At 36.9% G+C, this 27,705-nt stretch overlaps 2 protein-coding genes across 4 annotated transcripts; both read right to left on the minus strand.

Moving 5' to 3' along the window:
* Positions 1–4,642: 4,642 nt before the first annotated feature.
* LOC113081073 (protein MB21D2-like) lies at positions 4,643–15,726 on the minus strand. Of its 3 annotated transcripts, none has more exons than XM_026253117.1 (3): positions 15,574–15,726; positions 14,720–14,931; positions 4,643–8,444 (listed from the first exon to the last, which is right to left on the minus strand). In XM_026253117.1, the coding sequence occupies exons 2-3, from the start codon at positions 14,919–14,921 to the stop codon at positions 7,081–7,083; spliced, it is 1,566 nt and encodes a 521-aa protein (XP_026108902.1). In that variant the 5' UTR covers positions 14,922–14,931; positions 15,574–15,726; the 3' UTR covers positions 4,643–7,080. The 3 variants fall into 3 exon arrangements, with proteins under 3 accessions (XP_026108902.1, XP_026108903.1, XP_026108904.1); XM_026253118.1 differs by having other exon boundaries at positions 15,529–15,723; XM_026253119.1 differs by having other exon boundaries at positions 15,584–15,718.
* Positions 15,727–18,263: 2,537 nt separating this feature from the next.
* LOC113081074 (transmembrane protein 256) lies at positions 18,264–20,316 on the minus strand. The gene is made up of 4 exons (XM_026253120.1): positions 20,160–20,316; positions 19,988–20,025; positions 19,408–19,488; positions 18,264–18,805 (listed from the first exon to the last, which is right to left on the minus strand). The coding sequence occupies exons 1-4, from the start codon at positions 20,239–20,241 to the stop codon at positions 18,662–18,664; spliced, it is 345 nt and encodes a 114-aa protein (XP_026108905.1). The 5' UTR covers positions 20,242–20,316; the 3' UTR covers positions 18,264–18,661.
* Positions 20,317–27,705: the final 7,389 nt, after the last annotated feature.

Here is a 27,705-nt window from a genome sequence, read left to right on the forward strand (position 1 = left end):
AACCACTGATTAAGAGAGGTGAGACAGAGCTAAATAAGGTTACAAGTAGAAAATAAAACAGTATTATAGAAAATGTTCAAGACTCAAGGAAGAAAGCCTCCATGCCTTGTTGTGTCTTTTTGTTTTCATAGTAAAGAGAGAGAAAGTAAAAGAGCAATGAACGATCTTCTCTTCCCCTCAGACCCTCACTATTAATACATGTGCATCTCTAATGGAGATAAATGTAGACCAGTAAAAGAGCAGGGGGTAAAACTGAGAGAGAGAGAGAGAGAGAGAGATATGAAGGGTGCTGGGTGGAAATGGAGAAGGATGAAAGATGGATGGAGTGAATTAGTTGTTGAGGGAGTGAAAGAGAGAAATATTGCTGTGGAGGTGGAAAAACACAAGTATCTCCATCAAACATGATGAAAGAAAAATGACAAAACAGCATGTGAAATAGATGTGCTCTATAGCTTATGGGTTAATAATAGACTAAATATTATAAATGACAATATTACAGTTTTACTTAAATGTAACATTTATTTGAAATACTTAAAATGAATTATATTTAATTGGATCCCTAGGTAAACATTTGTTTCATTATCAGTGTCCCAGACACACAGTACATCTCAGAAATCATATGACTATTTGCTCACATCACTCCAACAAAGTAACTTTAAGGAATCTCAATGTGGACCTGGAAACAGTTCAAATAGGTCTAGCATATGGACTAACGAAGTAACAGTCCTTAATTTTAGAAGAGTCAGTAATTGGAGTTACAGAAGCAGACTTTTCAAATACAAATAGAAAACAGGAAAATGAACTACACTAATACTGGCCAAGTAATTTGATCTCTGTGAGCTGAGTTAAAGTTACACAGTGGCCTAATTACTCAGAATGCCCAGGGCTCAATTCTAGCCAAATCTTCTTTACCTGGAACAGGTAACAAAGCTGGCACTCTGTGGCCAGACACAGCAGAAAAAAAACAGATAGTGCTAATGACCTGTTGTCAGCATAAAGAGCCAAGGCAAGGCCTAGACAGTGCACCTTTATTGCAAGATTGGAAATTCGCTGCAGAGTTATAAGGTGTGTAGTGCAAGAAATCTATTTAGGACGAACTTGGCAAGAAACTTCTGCACTATTACAAAAAAAAACAAACAAACAAAAAAACATCCCTAATGCAAAAAGAATTGGCTTTTATTTGTGAGTAGCATGGCACGAAACAAATGTTTCAGCTACAAATAACCTTACCCACTGTATGAAACAAGCAAGAAACATCTCTTGTAATAAATTTGCTGAATTGATGCATTTCCATCAGCTGCCACATAATTTTTTTTAGCCAATCACAAAAGCATAAAGTCACCAGCTGTGTACTTTTATCCCAGCTGTTGAATACTAACAGTTTTGAAACACAAGTTTTGAAGCTGTTTAGATGGGTGCTGCAACACCTACATATATGTGTTACTACTGTTACCAAATGTTAAAGGCAGTTGCAAACAAATGAAGAAGTTTACCTGATTGGCATTGAATGTGGATGTTTCTTCACCTGTGTCACTGGTTTGATCCCCAAGGAAAGCATGAACTGATTAAATGTACACCTTGAATGCAATGCAAGTCACTTTGGATAAAACTGTCTGCCAACATGTAAATGCATATGGACAAATGAAAACCTTCAAAGATTGTGTATGTGATGCTGAATTAAATCACTGATAAACCAATTTAGACCAACACACAATAAATAGTGTGAATTCTTCAGCCTTTTGTTAAGATATTAAAATCATAGTAATACTCCATCTCCAAGAACTAAGAATCTTGATTTCATTTAGCATTTATTCATTTAGCAGACACATTTCTCCAAAGTGACTTGCAAGTGAGAAATAACACAACACAAACTATTAATCAAAAGGAAATGATAACATTAGCAGTACTGCGATACAAAATTGGCCAGAAGGATCGAAGAGATGAAGCGCAGAGATCCAACTCAAGATGTTGAGAAATGTTTCAGTTTCAGAAAAATAAATGCTTAGTGATAGCTGTGAATTGAGTGCTTGTGGGAAAAGTCGTTTTGGTTAGATTTGTCATTTTGGTTAGACAACCCAATGCTGCATTTTTCAAAAGCATTGTCGTAAGCCTAAGCAAATCAGAAAAAAAAAAAAAAACGGCACAGATGATCTATATAATCTAACAGTGCTTTTGGGAATTGCACCCCAGAACATTCATCATTACTATTTACATAATGAAAAAAATTAAATAGAGGTTAATATCTTTGTCAGGTTCATATTTTTGACATCATCAGAATTAGAACTGATTTTGCCCCAGGGCCTTCAATTTCTGTTTAATGACTCCACTACATCACTCCACGTCATTCATATTAATTCCATTAGGATCACTCTAGTAACACATCATGCCGAGAATACTGAAACAAATTACACTAGCACGCCCCTCCCCTAAGTGACCATGGAGGACCAAATCTCACATCTGTCCCCTGCTCAACCTTGAGGAGGATGGGTCAAGTGGGCGGTTGCAGTGAAGAAATGTCCGGCAATAGCAATGTTACCATGTAATAGCTGAATGATTGACAGACAGGCGACAGACAGGATGTGAGTGTCCCATTCCAGGAAATCCCCTCGTGCCTGATGTGTAATCCTCTTTATGAAACAGGACAGACTGCTGAAGTATCAGTGAGACTATGTGTGTGTGTGTGTCCAGTATGTCGGAAAATATGAGGCTGCAACTTCATCATCTTTCTCAGAAGTGTCTGAAGCTCTTCAGCATCAGCTTAACATCATTCATCCATCCATCCATCAACCACAGCCAAAGTGCCCTTCAGCTGCTGCTGTGCTTATGAGCTACACCGCCTTAAATTATTAAACACTAGACAGCACATGTAATAAAAATAACAGACAAATTCATTTGCACTAAATAGATTTTTATCTCAGTATAACAATGTATAATCGTAAGTCAAACTCACAATCAACCTCAAACATGCACATCTTGACGTGATCACAGGTCAGCTAACAGGAGTGCATGAGTCAGCTACGGTAAGATAAGGTAGAGATTTTGCCATTTGGGGAGTATGAAATGTCAGTCAAATGGACAGACCTGTAGTTCGCTGGCTGGCACAGAGCAAGACACGTTTTTAAAGCACTGCGCATTATAACCAATCACACACGATTATGTTGAGCTTATGAATGCAAGGACCAATCAGAGGCGTTCAGATGAGTCATCACTGAAACACGTTGTTTCGTCACCACGCGCGCTGGTTGACTGAGTTCTCCGGCTAATTCTCTCATTAGAAACAACAAAGTGAAGATGCACGAATGTAAGATATTAATTTCACAGTGTAAACAGCTTCATAGATTATTATGGGAGTTTTTGAAAGTGCTTGAACTCGATAGACTTAAGTGACAATGTTCTTTGATAACGTAAACGTTCTTTGCTCAATGAAAGTGTTATGTTTATATTAAATTCACATTAAATACAAAGTCAGTCGTATTAAAAATATTTTATGGTATGACACCCATATGTAAAAAGTCGGATTTTTATGCAAAGTTAATAGATTACACTATTAGGCTGCTTGCCCATTTTAGATCAACTAATAATCTATAAAGGTGCTAAGTGCATTTACTTGCACATATTTGAGAATTGAGATATTTCATTATATATTTCGGGAATATGTTGAAAAAAAAAATCTGCTGGAAAAAAAACCCCAACAACAATAGACACCTTTAGAACATTTTTAATGATTTTACTGGTTATAATGGGACTTGTACTGGTTTTACTGGAAACTTTAATGGACCCTATTGGTCTCTAATGGTAATTGCCTTCTATTTGTAGCTTGTTAAACCAATAAATTCTAATATAATATGTCCAAAAACACACAGGAGAAAACCATTTTTAATGGTTTTAATGGCTAAAAGTTGATGGTTTGTAAAGTTATTTGCTGTGGAAACCATTAAAATGTTCTGTGATTGCTTTAATCAGCTTGTGTGTCACATGACAAGCATCTGATTGGGGATGTAGAACTTGCAGAGTCTTTTTTCTTCTGCTTTTAATACAACTTAACTTGGTTTTCATTTATTCCAAACCCTAAAACTTTATTTTTAAGCTTAAATGAAACGAAAATAACAGACCTTCAGTGTGTAATCTTTTGGGATCTCCAGAATAATGTGTTGTGAGAATGAGCAGAGAGATGGGAGTTACAGGGACATCTAGAATGGGTACAGAATGAATGCTTACAGTTCAACCAAACACTTTGTAGTCAAACAGCATCCTCTGTTGGACTGACATTGTATTTCACATAGAGAAGGCACTGAAAGTTCCAAGACTTTTTCTTTAGGATTAATCTGCCTTTTAATTCTAAATCTTATTTAGTATGCCTTCAAATTCTGCAGAACAAATGCACTTTGTTTTTAAGTGTGATACCTGCAAACTTAGGCTCTTAGCATCTTTTAGTCCAGCACACATAGTTTGCCCAGAAGAGCAAGTCTATAGTCACAATACACAAAACGTATTTGTTAGTACAAAATTATTTACAATATAATGGAGAAATACATTCAAGCAGACAAAAGTTGGTCTTTAATCAGAGTACAGATAATATCTTTGAGATCTGAGTTAAGCAACATTTATATATATATATTAAATATAAACAGTACAAATCCTCATAGATGTAATGTTTTATTTCATGCTATGACCAGCATCATCACACATGATTACACAGAGGGCAATTTCCTCCCACCCCAGCACATTTATTATAAAAAGAAAAAGCATTCTGAGGCATGTTTGAGAACTTATATGAAATATATTAATATTTGGTACTATTTAAATATGCATCGTTTAATTTTCAATTCAGGGAATTTGAGTTGATGGCCAGATTAATTCAAGAGGTAAAATAAGTTATTTACATTGGTATTTTCTTTTCTGCTTGAGGGCAAAAATACCTTTTGTACACAATTGCATGACACAAGGGACTATGCTCTCAGAAAATGAAACACTGGGACCACATCCTTAAAAAAAAGTTGGGAAGGAAAATTATGCACTTTGGCTTCCTTCAGATATTTCACCAGAAAATGTTTTCATGCCCTGAGGCAGGAACATAAATTCTCCCCCCATTGAATCCATTGTATAAAACCCTCTCGGTAATGATCACAGAAATAATAGGCCTTAACATCTCATTCATAGAGATGATTCTGAAATATTGCATAGTACCACTGTTCATTTGATATCAGGCATTGTGCTAAACAATGGTTAATATATGCAGGAAAACATTTAAAATAGCATTACAAATAGTGATTCAAGCATTTTACAATATTTAAATCCACTAAAGAGGCCTTTTAAGGTATATAGTGTCAAACCCTGACAATACAATAGAGATACATCCATTTTCCTTCACGACATTTAAACTAAGCAACCATTCTTTTAAACTCTCTTTGGTGTCTTTTCCTTGGCATACAGCAGACATTGTGTATAATAGCCTACCTGTACCATGTGCAACACTACACAAACTCTTTTCAGTAGCACGTCTCCCATCTCTCATACTGGAATAAGAAATCCAGCAGAAAAAGCCTATTCCTCACCATTTTGCTGTCATTCAAAGATATCGCCGTTACTGATTGCTCTGTATTTGCGCAGCAGCCATGTCAGCAGTACACACGAATGGTCTGCCAACTCCCACAGGGCGCTAATGCGATTTATGCTGAATACACATGTAACATTGTTCTTTAATCCTTGAGCACAGTCAAAGAGGTAGAGATGGATCAAGAACAGCCAGAGATGGACGCCGATGAAGAGGGAAGGATTTAGCAAGGAGACAGAAAGCAAAAATGAGTGAGGGAGTGCAGATGTCTATAGTCCCGGGAGTCCCATTGGTTTTGGCCTAATCTATCGAGTGGACGTCGTGTTTGACTTTCTTCATCCATCTCTGCCTCCCACAGCTACCAATGCAAATCTGCAAGAGCGAGATAGGACCCTTCCACAAATACAAAAAAACTAAACAAAACACAGATACATTCCTCTGTCTCTATACACGTTTCTCTAAACCTCTGTTGCCTGAACTGGATCGGTCTTTCTAATTCTCCAGTACACAGGGCTGGCAAACCTTTATCACCACAAAATCCCACTTTCCGAAGCATCTTCCATATTTAGCTTTATCCAGACATATGCAACAATGATTGACAAAGAAAAGCCCTTAGAATAACACAAACACACAATGCTTATTTAGGTGCAGATTAGAATCCAATCAGGAACCAATAAGACACAAAATCTGCATCAATTAGTTTTGACTAATCAACTTAACCTAAAACAGTCTCTGAACCTTGATAGACCATCAGCCACATCTAACTTGAGTATCTGAAAAAAAGGTGAACAAAAAATAGCTTCAAACAGCCTCTGTTGTAAAAAGATTGTTTCTACAGGCTGTACAACAGCTTCTTCTACATAAAGGACAAGGCCTAGATTTTCGAGTTATTCTTCATCTTTTTCTCGCTTTCTGCTTTTATTGTTTTTGACAGTAGAACAGCTCAAGACTCACCAGTTAAAAGAAAAAGGTACCTGAGAAAGGGACAAAGCAGGGTAAACTGACAGACCAAAGAAAGAGAAGATTATGTGATCAATAGTCGCAAACTTCTCCACACATATACAAAAAAAACCAAAAAAATTACATTCGATTTCATCATAATGTACCTTGGCCTAGTTCGTTTTCCAGTGCTACTACTGCCCTCGGGATTTACTGAAAATACTAGTTTCCTTTCTCAGTAGTATTGAATAGCAAGTAAAAAAAAAAGCTTCGAAATCAAGGGATTTTTTTTTTAGGATGCGACTGAATTTCGATGATATATAAGTCACATAACTAGAATCTATTTTTCCCCTATTATTTTTGTTCTCCCTGACATTGTGACACCTGTGAAATTCATACAATACCTCATTGGAGTGTCAAGCAATTTTGATTGTAGTCAGCTTAGTTGAGCCAAACAGAACACTCTGTGAAGACTCGGTTTTACAATTTGGTAATACAGTAGCACAGTGACATGACTATGTCTTCTAGAAGTTCTGCCGTATAGGGTTTCTGTACCCCGGGGCGGTGTGTAAACCAGCTCGGTCCACTCAGTAGAACTTGTCGTCAATGCGGAAATGTGGGCGTGTAACATCATCTGGGTTGAGGAAGACTGAAATAGACTTGCCAGGGTTTTCTGTCACCAGCTGTTGTAGTCGTTGTGCTAGCCGGTCATCCTGTGGTGATCCCGCACCATATCCATGGGTAGGTGATGCTAACCCATGGCCATTGCTCGCAGCTACTGCGGCCTCACGCTTGAGTTGGCATGCCTGTTGTGCCTGCTCCAAAGCGGCTCTTAAGTGCTCTGCAGGATCGGATCGTAAATGTGCAAGTTTTCGTGCCACTAACAGGGCAGCACTGTCCGTAAGGTGCTCAAGCATGTTGCACTGAGGGAGGAAGTAATTAGGACAGTTTTTGCCCAGTACGCAGTGAGCCAAGTCATCAAGTAGGCCGAGGAACAGCCGAGCAGGAGTCTCATGATCTGGACAGCTAAGGTAGGTTGTAGGTAAGCGATCACAAGCCCAAAACATCAAGGTACGTAGGTGGTAGAGGCTAAGGCCGGTGCGAGGGCGAGCTAATAGTCTTGACAGTACAGCTTTAGCTGCTTGGAAGGCTTGTGCCATTGGGTAGGGCACGCATTTCTTTAGTTGAACCTCACTGCGGGAGAAGGCGAGTCTCCATTCGCGGTCAGGTCTGGTTGAGGGGCTGACAGCTGGAGAACAGCCAGGAAGCAAGTAGAAGCCGCTGATGGCCTCCTCCTCCGTTATTTTGCCATCCCAGAAATGGTTGGTCGTGAGCCAGCCCTGTGCGACGGCCGGCCAGCCTCGAAACGAAACCACTGGAAGCAAGTCGTAAAGGATACGGCTAGTTCCTGCAGTAAGAATCAGTGTTGTTAGTGGACCATTCCGCTCCACACGATCGGGAACAGGAATCCCTCTTTGAGGATTTCTCCGCAACTCTTCTACCGCTGTCCCAACCACACTCCAGAACCAATCGGCAACCAGCAACGGTGAGAAGTAACATCCATCTAATGATTGAGGAGGCTGCAGGGATGGGATTGAACCTTGTACTGCTTCAGTTTCTTCCTCCTCATCTTCCACATCTTTATTCTCTCTAGTTTTCTCATCTTGACAGCAGATACTCCAACGCTTCAGCATCGCAGGGTCGCAGAGGCGCAGGCTCAGCCAAGAATGGCATGGTGGGGAATGCCGCATGTCCAGCGTCACAGGCTGATTTCGGTCATGCAGTTTAAGAGCAGGCACCAGTAAAGTGAAGTCCAAATCAAAGTCAACACCTTTGGCGTAGTCACCTAGGTCCTCTGGGTTAAGGTCAAGCACACCTTCCCTGGCTCCACCTGATAGAAGCAGATATTCATTGGCAACTGGCAATCGCTTGTCTACTTTCTGCACCAAGCCTGTGAAGATGAAGAATATTAATGACAAAAAATATACAATATCACCGGTCTTTAAAAAGAAAACTGGAAGGGTGGTTAGACATTGAATGGGAAGGACTGAGGGTACATTATCACTTTTCCAAACAATTTAAAGGGATAGTTAATCCAAAGATGTTGTCATCAATTACTCACCCTCATGTTGTTCCAAACTTGTATGAGTTTCTTACTTCTGTTGAACACAAAGGAAGATATTTTGAAGAATGCTGGTTATCAAACAGTTGACAGCATCCATTGACTTCCATGAATGTCAATGACTGCGGTCAACTGTTTGGTAACCAAAACATCTACTTTCGGATTTAACAGAAGAATGTCATAAAGGTTTGGAACAATTTAAGGGTGGATAATTTTTGAGTATACAATCCCTTTAAGCTCAAAATGATGGGAAATTCAAAAAAATAAAAGAGTCAATTTGTTAGTGGCTTATTTTTGTGACCAACTCCCAAAAAAAATCAGAAAATATTTTTACTTACATTACTGCTCCCAATGAAAGTGCTCTAAAAAATAATCTTCACCCTACTAATGAAAAAAAGCATCACCTGGCTGAACTTCCTGTTTTGTGTCTTGCTAAACTGCCGGAGGTGAGAAAGGCCAGAAACATTCTGAAGTGCAGCCCCATGGTACACAACTGATTAGGATGCAGGACTCAATTTAAAGAAACTTCCTGGTGTTTAGATAAATTTAATTATTTTAAATCTATAAGAATATGAGCCTTTAGAGCAAACATGGGATATAATTTTTGCAGAAGCCCACTCCAACAGTGTGTGTGTGACCTTGGACCACAAAACCAGTCTTAAAGGGTTAGTTCACTGAAAAATGAACTATATATATATACACATATACATATATACACACACACACACACACACACACACATACATACATACACACATATATATATGTTTGTGTATATGTGTGTGTGTGTGTATGCAGTGAGTGTTAAATAATTAGTTTCTGAAGTGAGGTATAAAAGCGGTTTAAAAAAAAAAGGAAGATGATGTTTTTCCTAAGAAAACTCCCTAAAACTCGTCTCAGTGTAAGACAGATAATTCCAGCTCATTCAAAGTGAAAGATATTAAATTAATAGCCTCTCTCAATTCTGTTTTGCAATTCCATCCGTAACTCTTTCTTTTTTTTTTTTTTTAAGATGTGAGCCAGCTCTTTAAATTTATTTAAAATCTCCAGTGGAAACTTTTTAATAAAAATAAACGTCTTGCCTTTTAATATTTTATGAAGGCAGAAACTGGTCAATACACATTTCTTTCGGATTATTTACCACACACTCATTTTATTTCATTTCAGTGTAATTAAAAGGATGCTTTTACAGTTACTGAATACTTTAAGCATAGCTGCCATATGGATGTGTTACTTAATAGTGCTTTAATGACCCATAATCTGAATACAATCATTCACTAGGGAAATAAGTAAAAGAAATGTTGCCTTGCTGGGGGTGTTAAAATCACGTCTTCTAACATAAGCAGCAACAGCTTTATTAATTACCAGTTTGTTTATGCAAATGAATTCATTATGTTCATTAGTCCCTACGGCAAAAGCCATTAGCACAAGGTGCATTTCACTCATCACTCCCTCATATGGTCACCATTATTGACCACTTTAAAAAAAAAAAGACCTACAATAAGAAACATCTCTCTCCATGAGAAATGCCAAAGGGAAGCTGGTTAGCATACACTGTTACTGGTCATATATCAGAGGCCAGCGTGCACTGCTGTCAAAGCCTGATTTACACACGATAGGCCCACAAGAGTTTGAACTCATTCACCTCTACAGGACATTTGTGATGTTTCCAAGTTAAATAACTACAACATTATGATTTAAGTGACACAGGATGCGGTTATAATAATGCAACATAATCCGTCTGTCCAAGCATAAAGGGCATAGACACATGCACTTCATTTTCCGATTAATGTGTATACCGTATGATCGATGAATCCAAGCTATAGTTGCATATTCTTAGACTAAAATATTAACATGACATTTTAAAAAGACTAATTATTGTCCTCGTTTGTCTAAAATCTAACGCATAAAGGCCATGTAAACAAGTCTGTTTGATGCTGACAGCGGCACAGAAAGTTTTTTTTTTTTCAAAAGTTTGGGATCAGTAAGATTTCTTATGTTTTTAAAAGACGTTTCTTATGCTCGTCGAAGCTGTATCTATTTGATCAAAAATACAGAAAAAAAAAATTACAGTTATTTAAAATAGCAGGTTTCTATTTTAACACTTTTTACTCCATTACTCCAGTCTTCAGTGTCACGTGATGCTTTTCATTTTTGGGTGAACTATCCCTTTAATCCAAACCTGTATACATTTCTCTCTAAGAACATATTTTGAGGAACACTGGGTTCCAAAAAATATTACACCCCATTTGCCTTCATTGTACTCTATGGCCTATGGGAAAAAAAAGTAACATGTTTGTAAATGAACAGCGATCCCTTTAAAATTGATTATTTTTTAATTCCTTAATTTAACAACATATTCCCAGATAAATAGCACAATAATAAGATTTCAATTTGGTCTAAAACCTGGCGTAACTATGTCTACACACAAAGAAAACAATACATGTCTTTACAATTTGAAAATTGTTGATGGTGTTTGTGTGGGACTCAGTGACCTTCACTCCAGGACAACGAGGTTGAGAGCTGAACATCAAGGGTTAAAGCCGAGAGGAAAAAAAGAAATGAAAGCAACAGGAGGCAGACAAAAAGAAACATAAAAGTTACACTGAAAGGAAGGCAGAAAAAAAATCACCCAACCATGTCAGTAAACAAAGGTCCAAAAGTAAACCAAAGAAGATGCACAGGTAACAATGCAACATGCGAAACAAAACAAGAAGAGAGCTAGAGGCTGAAACTTTTCCTACGGATGAGAGTGGAAGGTGAGGGAGGAAAAAAACGAATGAGAAGAGAGAAACTGTCACCTAATCCAGCATTTGACAGGATTATGTGAAGCAGCTCCAGTGATGTTTTAGAGAACAATGCAGTTCTACAAATCTCTCTCTCCCTCACTTGCATCACACAATAACGGCAAAAAAAAAGAGGACATTTAATGTGTTTACACCGTGGCAGGGCAGAGCTAGTGATTAGAAAAGGGAGTTGGAAGAGATCTGGGATTGATGTACAGAGGAAAATAAAAAGGGGGGAACTAGGGACATCTGCTGGACAAACTTCACTTGGGTCAAGTTTTGAATCAGAGGCCTGGATAAATAAAGCTCACCAGTATAATGAAAAACGGATGTCTTTCACATCTGTTTTTTAAAATGTACACTTGCTATGAGCATCCTAACATCCTGTATGTAAAAAGTAATATTATACAATTTATAAAACATTATTAATATTATACAGATAACGAAAACTTAGCTGGATGATGACATCACAATGATGAACTGACTTTAACTGATCATTCCATTATCAACACTATTTTCCTGTTTTAACCCTCTCGAGTCCATTAACGCATATGCGTTTTGAGTCATTTTCTCCGGATAACCCCGAAAAGAACTTAAATTACACTCTCAGTTTTAATCGTACAGATAAGAGCAATACATCAATCGAATCTGTAAAGGGTCTACTTTTTTTTGGATACAGACATAATAACAAAACACCTTAGTGCACTTATAAAATAAAGATAACAAACAAGGTATGCTGTCTGCAGTCTTTGTCTCCGCTGATCGTCATGTTCAAACACGTCATTAAAATGAACTGTAACTCCGTGAATACTCAACGAAGAGATATGAGAGAGATATCTATAGAAAGCCTGAAATGTCTACTTTTAAACTAAACAGGTGCTGCCGAAAACAAATATTCTGAGATAAAGTAATCCATATGAAAACAACGCGATGTCTATTTTTCATATCTCCGTTCATTAGATCTAATGTGACCACGCCCCCGCGCTTAACCCGCTATTCAGATTCAAACAGAAGCGCGCGGCTTGAATACGCCCACACAGAAGAAAAAGCAGCCAGACTGTTCTTCAAGTTTTTATTTTATTTTACTGTTTGCTTCGGGATGAGAGGAATAAGACATAAATCACTCCAAAAAGATGTGATGTGGTTGAGGATTTGAGAAATGGATTTCCTCAGAAAAAAGAATGAAGCACTTTATTCAGCAGAGATCATAAACATGAGTAAGTCTCTTTTTATTTATTTGTACTAGTTTTCACATAACGTGTAAACATTTTACTAGTTAGACTTTTTCCAAATACTTTTTCCAAACTATAATTCCTGACTAAATGTATAATCAAGTGAAACATTATGAAGTTTCAATAACAGTATACAATACTATACCATTCAAAAACTTGATGTAAATAATATAAATGTGACAAATAGAGATAACTCTAACAAATGTAAAAACAATGCAGTTCTTTCAATTTATTCCCCCTAAAAAAACCTGAAAAATATTCTCAGCTCTTTTCAACATTAATAATAATGATGATGATGATGATAATAAATGTTTTTTTTTTTTGGTAGAAAATAAGATTGTTAAAAGGATTTCTGAAGGATTGTGTGACTGGAGTAAGGATGCCTAAAAATTTGTTTGAAAGTCAGCTTCGATTGTCCCTAATAAACTGTTTAACTGCTCCCCCAAGTGGATATTAAATTATGTTGTGGGATAATTAAATATATTCTTAATAAACTACAAACATAAAATGATATACTTTTATTTTGTTCTCACATTCTTTCTTGTAAGTCCTCCCTCAGTGGCACAGTTGAATGAGAGGCTCATTATGCAGCTCATTATGCAGGCCTTTGTCTTCTCTGGTGTAAATCACAATGATATTCATGATAGTTGACGCCTACTCGCATATGACTTTTACCAACAAAAAGTGTCTTAGAAAATTTAAATCAATATATTGTTTTCTGTGAATGAGTAAACAAGATGATTTTCACATAATTTAGAAAGAAAAATTCTAGGCTACAAGCTCCAGTTCTCAACAATCTCGGGAACCAATGTTATGTATGTGTTTTATGGCCTTATTCAAGTGATTTAACATTTTTTGTTTTTCACTAACCATGCATAACATTTTTTTTCTCAAAAATACAATCATGTACATGCATGCATATCACATATTATTATAGCCCAGTTTGTGCTGATTACAGTGATATTAGACTTTACCCATTTAGATATTTATAAGAAACTGAAAAAAGCACAAATATCAGGGCATGACAAAACTTCTCCAGGCCCCAAAAATACCCTTAGACTCCAGAGGGTTAAGGCTCATTCACACTGTGGACTACAATATAGTTGGAATTACTTTCAGAAAGATTAAGGGTGCTTTTACACTTTATTTAATTGTCTGGTCCGAACCAGAGTTCGATTTCTCCCCCTCCCCCCGCTGGACTGTGCTTATATTATTTAATTTGGGTCCGAACAGCGGTTCGTTGGTAACAACGGTGCAGGAGAAGGCAGCAAACGCATAACATTGCTCTCTGCACTTTTGTACATTCACGTTTTTGAACCGTTAGATTTGTTTAGAAAGCTTCGGTACATAACAGCACTTACGTCTGTCTTACAAATGTACTGCAATTTTGGACTACTTTGATGATGTTTTTCTTACCTTTCTGGACATGGACAGTATACCGTACACACATTCTCAATGGAGGGACAGAAAGCTCTCGGACTAAATCTTAAATATCTTAAAACTGTGTTCTGAATATGAACGGAGGTCTCACGGGTTTGGAACGACATGAAGGTGAGTCATTAATCACAATTTTCATTTTTGGATGAACTAACCCTTTAAATTGCCCCGTTTCCACCGCAGGAACTTTACCCAGGAACTAGGGACTTTGTGCTGGTACTCGGTGTGTTTCCACCACAGGAACCAGGAACGAAATAAAGTTCCGGGTAAAAAAATGCCCCTCAGAAAGTCCCTGCTGGCGAGGTGGTACTTTTTCAAAGTTCCGGAACTTTTGGGGGCGGGACTTGGGCGCTAAACATCCTGATTGGTTGAGTTCACACAGCATTGGTTGAGTTCAACCACCATTTATTCGGATAATCTTCAAAATATTACTGTTATTGTGTCTTTTAATGTAATTTTAAAAGTATTTCAGTTGAGAATGTAGTTGATTAAAGATATATATGTATAACATAGCAGATTCATTTTACTGGCTTTGATTAAACAGCTACAACAGTAATTTGGAGGACAGAATAAACAAACAAACAAAAGTCCTAACCACTGTGGGTTTCACATTGTGTGTATATGTATGTGTTCATTATGATATCCTCACCCAGCATATTGAAGATGAAGTCTTTGGCTGTGTGCACCTCGAGTGCGGTCTGGTCTCCAAACTCGCCCTGTTCCAGCTGCACCAGCTCCTGCACCTGATCCCCCAGCTGCTCCAGAGTCGTGCCCGAGCGGAAGTCCACCTCGGACACCCGCTTCCCCGCCGCCGGAGCACGCGGGGCCACGGCACTCATGAGCGTCTCCATTGAGCATTACCTGAGACAAACCACATCAATATTACCAAACAGACACAAAATCAGCTCTCTTATAATGATCGACGACTAGTTATAAATGTATGCATTGTTATTCTAAAATCTTAGAATTAAGGCTTTGCTAACTATGCGAGGGCCTTTTTTTGTATTCTGAAATAGGATCTGCTTTTCATTTTTGAAAAACTATTTATTACTTATATGAAAAATTCCTCTACATTAAATGATAAACGCATTACACTGTTGATACATAAACAAAATAGCATTACTCAGTACCACTAATTACCCAGACTAAAGTTTAATTCCCTCTAAATAACTAAACGCAGGTTACTTATTCAAAGCTGAAGCTGAATGTGGGTCAGTGGGCAGATTAATCGGCTAATTAGCCAGCTAATGTCTCTCTAGCGAAACAACTGAACCACTTGACAGGTCATTGTTATAAACATAGCGACACCTCTGAAATATGTCCTCGAAGCAGGAATTCCCCATGACATATGCTGTGTGAGAGGGAATAGATTGTTTTCTTGTGATAAACGAGCATGAGCAGCACAAATGATCCGACTAGCAGGTGTGGAGCGAGCTAACGTGCTAATCAGCTAAACACCTCTAGATTCCGCGACGGCTGTCGTTGTTTGTGGTTTACACACACCCGTGTTTACCGCTGGCTCTATGCGCTCTGCCTTAGACCCCGGGTTGTTTGTTGTGATCTCTTTTCTGAAACAGGATTTCAGCTCGCGTCATTTCCAACAGGTTTCCCCTCGCGCACCTTCCCACTGGCGAAACTATTCCCGGAAATCACGGACCTCCAGCGAGGATCTTGGGATTAGTAGTACTTTTCTTAACGGGACGCAAATGTATCCAGAGTAAACTATGTTTACGGACTTATGTTATGTTTAAATTCTGCGTTTTTTCCATCTTCTATTATTAAGCTATTGAATATTATATTATATTATATTATATTATATTATATTATATTATATTATATTATATTATATTATATTATATTATATTATATTATATTATATTATATTATATTTTAGTTTAATTTTGAAGCAAGGATAGAAACGATAATTGGTTAAAAGTATATATATATATTCGTAAATATAAATATATATATAAATTAAAATTAAATTTATGCATTTATATTTTATATATATATTATACAGAATTAAATTATACTTTAAAATACACAGAAATAGAAAATATTTCACAATATTACAGCTTATCACAGGTTGAATCAATGCAACTGAGGTAATCTTACAAAAATCCGTTCAAAAACATAAAAAAGAACTCAAACTGAACCCTGAACAGTGGTGTATTAGTATCTGCAAAACTCACAAGCATTTTAATTACTTTAAAATAAAAATAAAAAATTGAATGTAGCCTATGTGATTGCACTGAGGTGGCTGAATGTTTTACCCAGATCTGGAGTTTTAGGTGGACTGAACTGTTTTGTTTTTGTGATCTAGTCTGCAACCTGAAAAGGTTGGAGAACCGCAACTCTGCCCTTTAGTGAGCAAACAAGCCTTAAAAAGACAGACACCGAGGACTCCATTGAAAAGCTTGAGGATCCTCGACTCGAATACTTTTTTCAAGGAGGTGAAGAGTGATCAAAAGATCTTCAAAACCCTCGCCCGCTCTCCCCGTCCCATCCCGACCCCCTCTGCTGTGGTGTCACCTTGAAATACCTCCCCTTTGAAGTAGCATCTGAGAGGCTGACAGCGCAGATAATTGATGCCAAGGAAGAACCGGAGGAGGCCAAAGACATCGAGGTGCTTTTAATTCTTCACTTCTGCAACATCATTCTCTCTGCGCCATCCCCAACAGCTCTACACCTTCTAATTAATGACTGAACCCTATAATCTAATGCGCATATAATGATATCTTCATTTATAATACAAAACTCTTCTGTATTCAGATCTTTAATCAAGCTTTTGTACTAACACAATCCACTCACCTCTTATGGCCATATTTATAGCACTCAGATTTTAATATGGAAGAGCTTTTGAAGCAGCACACCAGAAAGAATGACAATCTTTTTGGTGCAGGGGTTAAAGGGAGACTGACATGTTGAAAATGTATTAGCAATCTCTGTTATGGGATGTGCTGTTATGATTGACGCCACAAAAAAAGTGAGCGGGAAAGGTAATCATTTCAGAACGTGTGGGCATATCACTCAAAGTGAAAAAAAAAATCCTAACCTCCCACACCTTCAGACGACATCGCTTTCGACAACTGGGGTCTCTCTACATCAGACTGGGAAATGAATTGGCACTGCCCACACAAGCGAGGGTAAATGCGAAATGTCAGTCGGTGTTCAAAGGGAGGAAGTTAAGCCACATGAATACCGACAAAGAGAGGCTTCAACTCCCATGAGTCGCAATTAACAGTACCCACTCCACTGCCACTGACCGCTTCTTACCCAATTGAAGCGAAACCGAGTTAAAAGTTGCTTGCCCACAGACTGCCCCTTAGATGCTGCTTCCAACACAGAAAGATCATTCAAGCGCGATGAGAATTTAACGACCGAATGACCACAGGGCCACTGCAATGTATTGGTTGCTTTAAACATTGATTTTTACTGGCTGCATTTATCCAGACAGAGCCAGGGATGAGACACTTAACACAGCCTCATGAAGCAGAGTGCATACGCCTTTATGGATTTTAATGAGGAGACCCTGATCTGACTTCGGTAATGAGCGACTGGTGAAATTCCCAGCACTATTGAAATGTCAGGAAGAGGAAACAAGGAAGAAACTTTTCAAAACAGGCTTCAGCTTTGGAGATGACAAAATCAGATCTAATTATATACACAACTGAAAATGGCTTTATATATATTGTTGGGTGCTTCAAGTATAAGCATGCATGTCCATTTTTTTTTTCAAGCACTGAGAAATGTCTTATTCTTCCATCAGGAGAAGTGGTTTGGTTGTCCCTGATTTGCACAGCTCTGCTAATAGCCCAAGTTAATGAGGGTTTTACGAGTGGTGTGATCACTTTATTGGGACGTGCAGCATCAATAGAAGCTTTTCGCCTCAGTGGAGTTGGCTTATGAGGCTGCCCTTGCAAATTGACCTGAGGATTTATTAAGCAATTTTCAAAGGTCCCCAACCCTGCTATGTACCGTCAGTCACAGGCCCTAGAATTAAAACCTCATTGGATTTCACTTTTCAGTGGAATAAAGATAAGTTTGGACACTAGAAGTGCTAAAAGCGAGGTCAGTGATAATTAACTGCTTTGTACTGTCATTCTTACAGGATCAAAGCCCTAAGGCTATTGAGATTTTGACCAGGGAGAGACATTCAGAGAAACATTTCCTCCAATATCAGAAGGTCAAACTGGCAATCAGCTTTGCAGACAGCTTTATTTTTTCAAACAAAGGAAAAGTACATGTACATAAACTTTCAAGACACGAACAAACCCAGAGTGTGACTCATTCACTCAGTAATGATCCACAAAGGAAAGCTTCTCAAAAGTTTTTTTTTTCGCCATGCTGACAAAATAAAGATGCCTGTGACAGTGTGAAAAAAAAAAGAGAGAATTATGTTTGATCCCAAGGCCTTATCATCACTTTCCAGACTTCACTGAAAAGGGGTTAGATAAGATGTGAAATTCTCCACCCCTTTCTTCTTCAGTCATCCTATAGCTCCTCTTTTCATGTTGAAATTACAAAACAGAACATAATCGCTGAGAATGTTAAAACAAAAGGGTCAAGGTCTGCCAAATGGAGTCCGAGTTTAAAGAGCCATCGCAGCCCAGCCAACGATGAGCAATGACCCTCCAATGGGTGCCAACTTGCTGAAGCTGGGGTCATTGGTTAAGGCCTGGTGGTAGAGGGGACCACAGAAGCAGCCCATACCAGCGAGGAGGACTACCCCTGCCTTGAGGGGAAAAAGAAGAAGTGTGTGTTAATTTATGTGATTGTTACTGGTTTGTTCCATATCAAAACTCATTTGGGTCTCAATATAAAGGGAGGTCATCTGTAGTAAAGTACAGCATAATGAGTATCATTCTTCTACTACTCTGTTCTTTTGCTTTCAGCCTGGCAATGATCGAAAGGTGTTTATTATGTGAATTTAAACATGAAATTAATATAGTTTAACCATTATAGATTGATAAACATGCAGACAATGGTAACAAATCAAATAGGGTGCCAGGTGTCGGGTTTGATATCGGTGATGTCCTGCTTTTTTAGAAGGCTGCATAGCAAATTGGTTGCCTAGTATGACTGCTAGTTTATTCATTTTGGAATAATATCAACATAAACACTTACCATCAACAACAAAATATCTCAAACAGCCATATATTTGAAGGTAGACATAAGGGATGCAATGTAAAAAAAACTAATTCAGACCAATTTGGAACACTTTGTGAGAGCTAGGTGACATTTTAATTATATCAGTAATCAATCTAGTTATCATTACTCCAATTTCAGTTTAGAGATGTTTATGTTAATGTAAGAATGATGATAAAAGGTGTTTACCAGAGCAGGTTTCCTACAGCGTGCAGCTCCTAACAATGCCAGACTGTGGTAGATGTGATACTTGTTTGCTGTATCATACAACTGAAGAGACAAAAACAACAGAAGAAAATAGAACATGGGCTAAAATTTTCGGGCTAAACGTGATGCAACTTACAAGTGTTGCAACGATAATGCATGACATTCATAAGGTTTCCTCTGTTTTAAAAGTCAATAATGTAGCTTATGTAGTGAAAATATTAGATTTATTACTCCCAACCCCATACTATGGAAGTCTACTTCCACCAAACAAGAAACAAATAACTTTGCTGAATCATAAATAAATGTTGAATAAATTTGACTTTATGGGATAAGAAGTCATAATTATGATATAAAATCACAATACATAAACATAAAAATAAGATATTACGTCATAACTGAGATAAAAGGGCATACCTGTGACAGTAAAATGTTTCTCACAGTTATAACAAACGTTCTTTTAGAGTTTTGACTTTTCATGTCATAATTATTATTTCTAATTATTAAGATATTTTTATTTATTTTAAAGAGTGAAAGCTACAGAATAATAGCCAAATATACTCGCCTCTCTCTGGTAATCACTCGCTTCACTGTGTCTGAATCCTGCCCAGGAGAGAAAGACACGAAAGAGATGCATTAAAGCTTTATAAGAAAAAGCTCAATGGCGCGCGCTCGGTCACGTTCGACATGAGACCCATCAGCCAAATAAAACACAATCGATCAGAAAGGACACCTACCGTGAGCTCCATATGCACCTGCTGCGACAGCAAGAGCCCCAGAGATCCCTGCCACCCTCTGAACAAGCGAAGCAGCGTTCATAACTCCTGAAGACACCAGGGAACAACTGTAAGCGAAAGCAGGAAACTGATGTCATTACGGATCTAACAGGGAGAATGACGCTATCTACTGGTAATTACGAGCGCTGAGCCAAGATGGCGTCTAAAGGCACAGTTTCACATCACGTGAGTGTTCCCATAAAGCTTTTCAGTGAAGTGACAATGAACTAGTTAAGGTCAAACAAATTACACAATATGGTAAGTGCAGCCATTCAGATAGAATTATAAAAGAGTTATATATACAGTATATGTTGGAAACATTTTTTATGTTTTTGAAAGAAGTTTCTTCTGTTCATCAAGCCTGCATTTATTTGATCAAAAATACAGAAAAAACAATATTGTGAAATATTATTACAACTTAAAATAATTGTTTTCTATTTGAATATACTTCAAAAAAAAATGTATTCCTGTGATGCAAAGCTGAATTTTCAGCATCATTACTCCAGCCTTCAGTGTCACATGTAACATCCAGTCGATCACATGATCGTTTAGAAATCATTCTAATATTCTGATTTATTATGAGTGTTGGAAACAGTTCTTCTGTCTAATATATTTGATGAATAAAAGGTTGAAAAGAACTGCATTTATAAAAAATAAATAAAAAATTATAATAATATATATTCTAATAATATATTTTCTTTACTATTACTTTTTATCAATTTAACACATCCTTGCTGAATAAAAGTATTTATTTTATTTAAAATAAAGAAAAAAAATTACTGACCCCAAATTACTGACCAGTAGTGTATATTGTTATTACAAAATATTTATATTTTAAAAACATAGCTTCTTTGTTTTTTTTTTTTGTTTGTTTGTTTTTGTTTTTTTTTATTCATCAAAGTATCCTAAAAAAGTATCACATGTTCTGAAAAAATATTAAGCAGCAGAACTGTTTCCAGCTTTGATAATGAATCATCATATTAAAATGATTTCTAAAGGATCATGTGATAATGATCCTAAAAATTCAGCTTTGCATCACAGAAATAAATGATAATTTAAAGTATAATACATTTAAAAACAATTATTTTAAATTGTAATAATATATCACAATATAAAAAAAAAATTCTGTATTTCTGATCAAATAAATGATGGCTTGCTGAGCAGAAGAAACTTCTTTCAAAAACATTAAAAATAGTAATGTTTCCAAACTTTTGGTCTGTACTGTATATATATATATATATAGGCTCGTGGTTCATAGGTTCATAGGTTCATGCACATCTCTATATTGTAGAAAAAAAGTATTTACTTATGAATATTTGCTGTCTTTTTATAGTATGTACGGTTTTAATTTCTCTGTTCAATTGTTGGGGGAATAAAGCCATTTTGGAGCTTGTTTACGATTTCTCTCAATGTACTAAAGCAAGCAGGAGGGCTTTTAACTTCCAGTGAGGGGCGCTGTTTTACTTTGACTGCTGCTAAAACTTCTGTGGGTGTCGAAATAAGCCCTTAATATCTAGAAAATTAAATTTTTTTAAATCCTGCCCTTGAATAAAAACAAGGTTTTTTTCAAAATTTGTGATGCACACAAAATAATTAACCTGTTAAAATAACAACCCACAAAACAAAAGTTTTAGGCCCTACATTTGCGTTTGTGCAACAGCGCTGGATGTAAACTTCCGAACTGCAGTCAGTTAAAACATTTCCATGCCTTCTGTACTTTCCATACTCTGTTGACACAAGTGTACGGGAGTTTTGAGTAGTACGGGTTAGAGTTGGGTTTGATAATATGTATAGTAGGCCTTAGACCTTTGTGTTTACACTGACACAAACCATTTTCAGTTTTTTACAGTATGTTTTGTAAGTCATTTTCCATGAGATGGTGGTTGGCTGGTCCCTGTGATGTAGGTGAGTTCATATTTTACCGTCCTAGTCATGAGATTTGGTCCCTAAAATGTATGCAAAGCCTGACCCACATGTAGATGACCCTCTTTGGCATTACTAGTGTATAAGATGATATTTGTGTGCTTGTGTCTGTGTTATCTGTGTGCTAGTTTGTGTACTTTTCTTTAGGAAAGTCTGTACTGTGAAGTACAGTTCTCTTAGTAGGCTGTATAATGTTCTTTGTGCATGTGGGAGCAATCGCGGCAGTCAGGCGGGTGCAGAGAGTTGAACAGTATGTGTTTCTGAGTACATTAGGAGACTACACCTGACAGTCTGTTCCAGCAAAATGGCTTTGTTTTCTCTCTAGTGCTATTTAGCCACCAACAGCAGACAAAATGACAAGAAGAACAGCACAGCCATGAAACATAATAGCAAACATTATAGCATTAAAACCACATGCACTTGGTGCACTGTCTCTGTCAAGGCTTTCTAAACCAAACACTAGTTTTCATTGAAGCAATTCCTCCTGCAGCCTGCCCACGTTTTTGCCAGGTTTCATCAGAATCCTCATCTGACAAGGTTATTTCTGTTTTATAAAAACTCAGAGTTTATTTGGATGCTCACAAAAAAGACCAATGCAATAACACAATTAATAACACAGAATGATTGATCAAACGACAAGATGATCCCAAATCTGCTTTTTATAAACTTGTCATCAAGTTCTGTAAATCATCTCTCTTCTAATTAAAAGGAAAGATGCTTTAATAACATTTGTTAAAGAGTTGTTGTGACCCTGGACCACAAAAGCAGTCATAAGTAGCACAGGTATATTTGTAGCAATAGCTCGGTCAAAATTATAGATTTTTATTTTATGCCAAAATTCAGAAAGATATTAAGTAAAGATTATGTTCCATGAAGAGACTTTGTAAATTTCCTACTGTAAATATATAAAAACGTTATTTTTTATTAGTAATATCCATTGCTAAGCATTTCACTTGGACAACTTCAAAGGGGATTTTCTCAATATTTGTTTTTTGTTTTGTTTTTTTTGTTTTTTTGCACCCTCAGATTACAGATTTTGAATAGTTGTATCTCAGTCAAGTATCGTCCTGTCCTAAAAAAAACCAACACACAATGGAAAGTATATTTATTCAGTTTTCTGATGGTGTATAAATCTCAATTTCAGTAAATAGACCCTTATGACTTGATTTGTGGTCCAGGGTTACATTTATCATCATATACTCAACCTTAAATTTCTCAGTTTTTTTGTCCCCACCATACAGTGAAAGTTTTAAAGCATTCTATTCTTCATTATCATTCTATTCTATTCTATTCTATTCTATTCTATTCTATTCTATTCTATTCTTGGATTCCATAACCGCATTCATGTATTCCATTATAAAAGTGTTTATGTATTGTGCAACATGTGCAATGTATATTGATCCTTTGAAAGACATTCTCAGCAATGTGAATTCCCCGATGCATGCATAAATCTTCCTCCTTCAACACAGACAGCTTTTCTCAAATACAGAGCTTCAATAATAGATCAGAAATGAGGTTCTCTTGCTCACTCTCTCTTTGTATGCGAGTGCGGCAGGTGTGTGGATGCAGCGCCTTGTATGCCGTTAAATTATAAAGATCCCTCGCAGAGTTCAGGAGACAGCACTGACCTCCGGTAACAGCAGGTCGGAGAGAGAGCACCACATGAGTCCTGCAGCAGAAACAACATGGTGCCAATAGCTGATTCCGAATCAGTGGATTGTTTTCGCACATGGTGTGTGATTGGCATAGCTTTGGTCTGAGTTCAGCTTTCTTGGTTTACTGTTATGTGGAAATTGAGGGCTTGTGGATGCACTGTAAGTTCCTCTTTTGCCAAGTCAGGGAGTGTTAGAGCAGAAGAAGATACCGGTTATCAGCATGGATCAAGCTGTTGATAGATACTTGGCTGTCTTTCTGACTCTGGGCTTTGAGCTTAATACCACACATGTCTGTCTCTTGAAACTTTAGTGCTCTTCTCTGTATACAGTGGTTTGATGTCGTCTTGCACACTGCTAACATTTGCACTACTAACTTCAACTTAAAGGGTCACACCAAAATGACTGTTTTGGACATAATTTATCCTTGTGTTTTTTCAAAACTGTTATTTACTTATTTATTTCTTTGGTACACAAAAGAAGATTTTATTTTGTTCATACAATGAAAATAGCCTTTAAAAGGTCTTAAGTTTCTGTTTATAGAAAATCATTGGGGTTCAAAATGTTTTAGAAGTTTGTTAGCCAATCCCTCCCAGTTTTTAAATGTCATGTGATTTATTATTTTTTTTAATATTGAGCTGCATTGTTTTTATGAGGTGCAACTGTTTTGAACGGTATCAACATAAATCCATATCATTTTGTGAAGGTTTTGTAATGATAAGGGACAAGACAAACTATAAAAAATTATATTTGTACATTTCTCTCTGTGTTTGTCCGTTGTGTGTCAGTCAGTCAAAGCTAAAGCTAAAGCTAAAGCTAAAGATGTGCTGTCTATGGGGCATCTGATTGTGGCGTGTGTATATTGCCACAAAATGAAAACATGGCTGGTTTTGTATTTTTGTATAACAACAGTATTCATGCTGACATTTTCAGAAATCCAACTTTGCAAAAACAATGCACTAGTTTTTTTCTAAATCTATTGTCTACCAGGATGGAATAATTGGGCTATGTGCACCAGCCAAACCTTGACCCCTTGATTACTACAGAAAATCATTTTGACTCGTCCTTCATCTCTTGGAAACAAAGGAAAATCATGTTTACAGTAATGTAATTATGAAAGCCTCATAAACCTCATTTCTTATTACGGATGAGAGCAACCTTAACCTTTGCTCAGAGGCTTTGTTCAAAGATAGGTTATGAAGATTTAGACGGTTTATGGAAATTTGTTTTTAATATGTAAATCTTTTGAGCCTTCCCTGTCAAATTTGGCCTTCACAAGCATTTAAATTATCCTGGAGATTAAGGCACGCACACTGAGTGCATTGGAGATTCTGGTAAAGTACTCTGATCTAAGTACTGAAATGCACCGTTTGCACAAAGTGCCTTTATGCTAGCAGTAGTCAAAGTATGAAATAGGAAGATATTAGAGACAGCAAGAAAAAAAAAAGATAGGGACAGTGATCAGCACAGTAATTAGTAAAGCTCATTAGGCTCATCTCCATCCTGCTTCAAAGGAAACTCATGCAAACGGACAGGATTTAACCAGCAGCTCCATTGTGAAGAGTTCAGCGGTGAGCAGACCTGTGGTGCTTACCTGCTTAGAATGCCATAGCAATTAAAGTACTTAAAGATTTTACTAATTATTAATCCAAAATCTCCTCTTCTTTTTCAAACTAGTTGATTGAGTTCATTTTTAAAAGAAAGGTTTCGAAAGAATTTTCAATTTAAATTTATTTATTTAAATGGGACAGTGCATATTCATGAACATACAATCAAAGTTGAACGTAAATACGCCGGATTTAGCACAATGCTAATTTCCATCGATAGTCCCAGGCATAAACAAATACAAACCAAAAAACAAGCAGACAATATACATATCAACAAATATACATATATAGCTAAATAAACAATAAAAGTTCCTATACCTTATTGTTCTTATTGTAATATTAATTTAAAATGCATAAATGCATAAATTCTCTTATACTTACTAAGGCTGGAAATGTTATCAGAATGAAAGTATTGCATTATTGTTGCAATGATGATAAAGCTGGATTTTCAGTAACCTTCGGTGACACATGATACTTCAGAAATCAATCTAATATGATAATTTTGTGCTTAAGTAACACACAGTATTATCCGTTTTAAAACAGTTGTGCTGCTTAATTTAATGGAAACCATGCTACTGTTAAGTTAATGAAAGTTCAAAAGAACACCATTTATTTGAAATGGAAATATTTTGTAACATTATACACATCTTTATATATCTTTATATTTGAGAAAGAAAAAAAAAATATATATAGACACTGCAAAGAGGTCCAAATGCACCTTTTTATTCGGTTGATGATACAGCAGTAAGCCAGCTGTTGCCTATGTAGTGACAATTTCATTTAGCTATGCAACCCATCTTGTGGATCTAAGGATATCTGGATGATTTCCAGGTGACGCTCTCCTCATGCTGAGTGACATATCTCAGGGCTGGGCTTAGAAAATCAGACTTATTCATTGTATTTCTAAGAGGCTGTTTGCAGGAGGCCTTCATTTCCATCATCTGACCAGCCTCAGCCTGTGCTGCACACAGAAATAATGACGTCCCTGTTGAGTTCTCACCATCTCTAAGATAAATTCCAGCAGAATCTGAATTGATTTTTCAGAGATGATTGATGGGCTATGAGGATCTTAAGAGTACTTCTTGAAGTTCAGACGCAGCCTCTTAAGTAAGACGTTATCATCGTTTGGAAAAAATAATAAAAATGAGAGGCGCCTCTCAGTCCCTTTCATCCAAGTAGTGACTTTCATTAACAAGGTTAATTAACTGAGGAAAAAGAGGCTGTATTGTTTCCTGAGGCAGTGGCAGATTTTGTTGTCCATGAAACTTTCACACATGTACACATTCATACATGCATACAGTATAGATATACATGCAGACAACCCTATACTGATTCAAAACACACAAACACCCAGAGAGGCTGTGGCGGATTTGGAGACAGACTTTAGCAGCACTGCTGGGCAACAATCAACACCTTGTTTATTCTGATAAAAAGACAAAAAAAAAGGGAGAAGAACAAGTTCTGCTGATTTTCACTGAGCCCCCTTCAGGGCAGTTTCCCACTGCTGTTCATCCCAGCCTTGTTAAGCATGAGTGCACCATCCATCTGGATAGATTCACATCCTCATAAAATGATATTTGAGAGTATATTGTGCACCTTCTGCATCACTGATGCTCGTTTTGTTACACTGGATCCTGCTGCTAGACTCATTCTGCTCTTCAGCTACAGCATTGCACCCTGAAGGTGTACAGCACTGTACACTGTATTGCACATCACATATTGTATTTTTGTGTATTCTTACTGTATATTTTGTGCGTTGTTAAACCATCCATTTGGTAAGGCAGGTTTACTGTTCCCTTTGGAGCAAACCCTACAGAATTGCTACTTTAATAAAAAAAGGATTCTTGATCAATGAATCACAATTCTAGTTTATTAATCTCATTGTTAGACAAATAATGTTACAATTAGGGTTAGTCATCTGATCTTTTTTTGATGAATAAATGCTGCCATGCTCAATAGAAAATGAACATCTCTTATAAAGAAATTCTATTGCACTTATGTAAGCACTAATAACATTAATTGCACCAGACAAATATAGCACTGACATTTATTAATGAGAGTCTCTGTTAATTAATCTATAATGAGCCTAATTTACATAGAAAGGATATGAGCTGAAAAGAATGACAATGACTCAATTGAAATATGCTTGCTGCAGTGCTATATCAGCACAGATAGCACCTATCATTTAGACTGAGTACTTGGTGAAAAACACTTGTACTGTGACATGATTTTGTATGTTTGAGAAGGCCAGTGTACACTTCTGGAGTTTGGGTAGAGGAACTACTGTTTGGAACAGATTTATTCACTGCTAATAGTGACTCAATA

This window comes from Carassius auratus, unplaced genomic scaffold (genome assembly GCF_003368295.1).
Source record: "Carassius auratus strain Wakin unplaced genomic scaffold, ASM336829v1 scaf_tig00033084, whole genome shotgun sequence".
Lineage (NCBI taxonomy): Eukaryota > Metazoa > Chordata > Actinopteri > Cypriniformes > Cyprinidae > Carassius > Carassius auratus.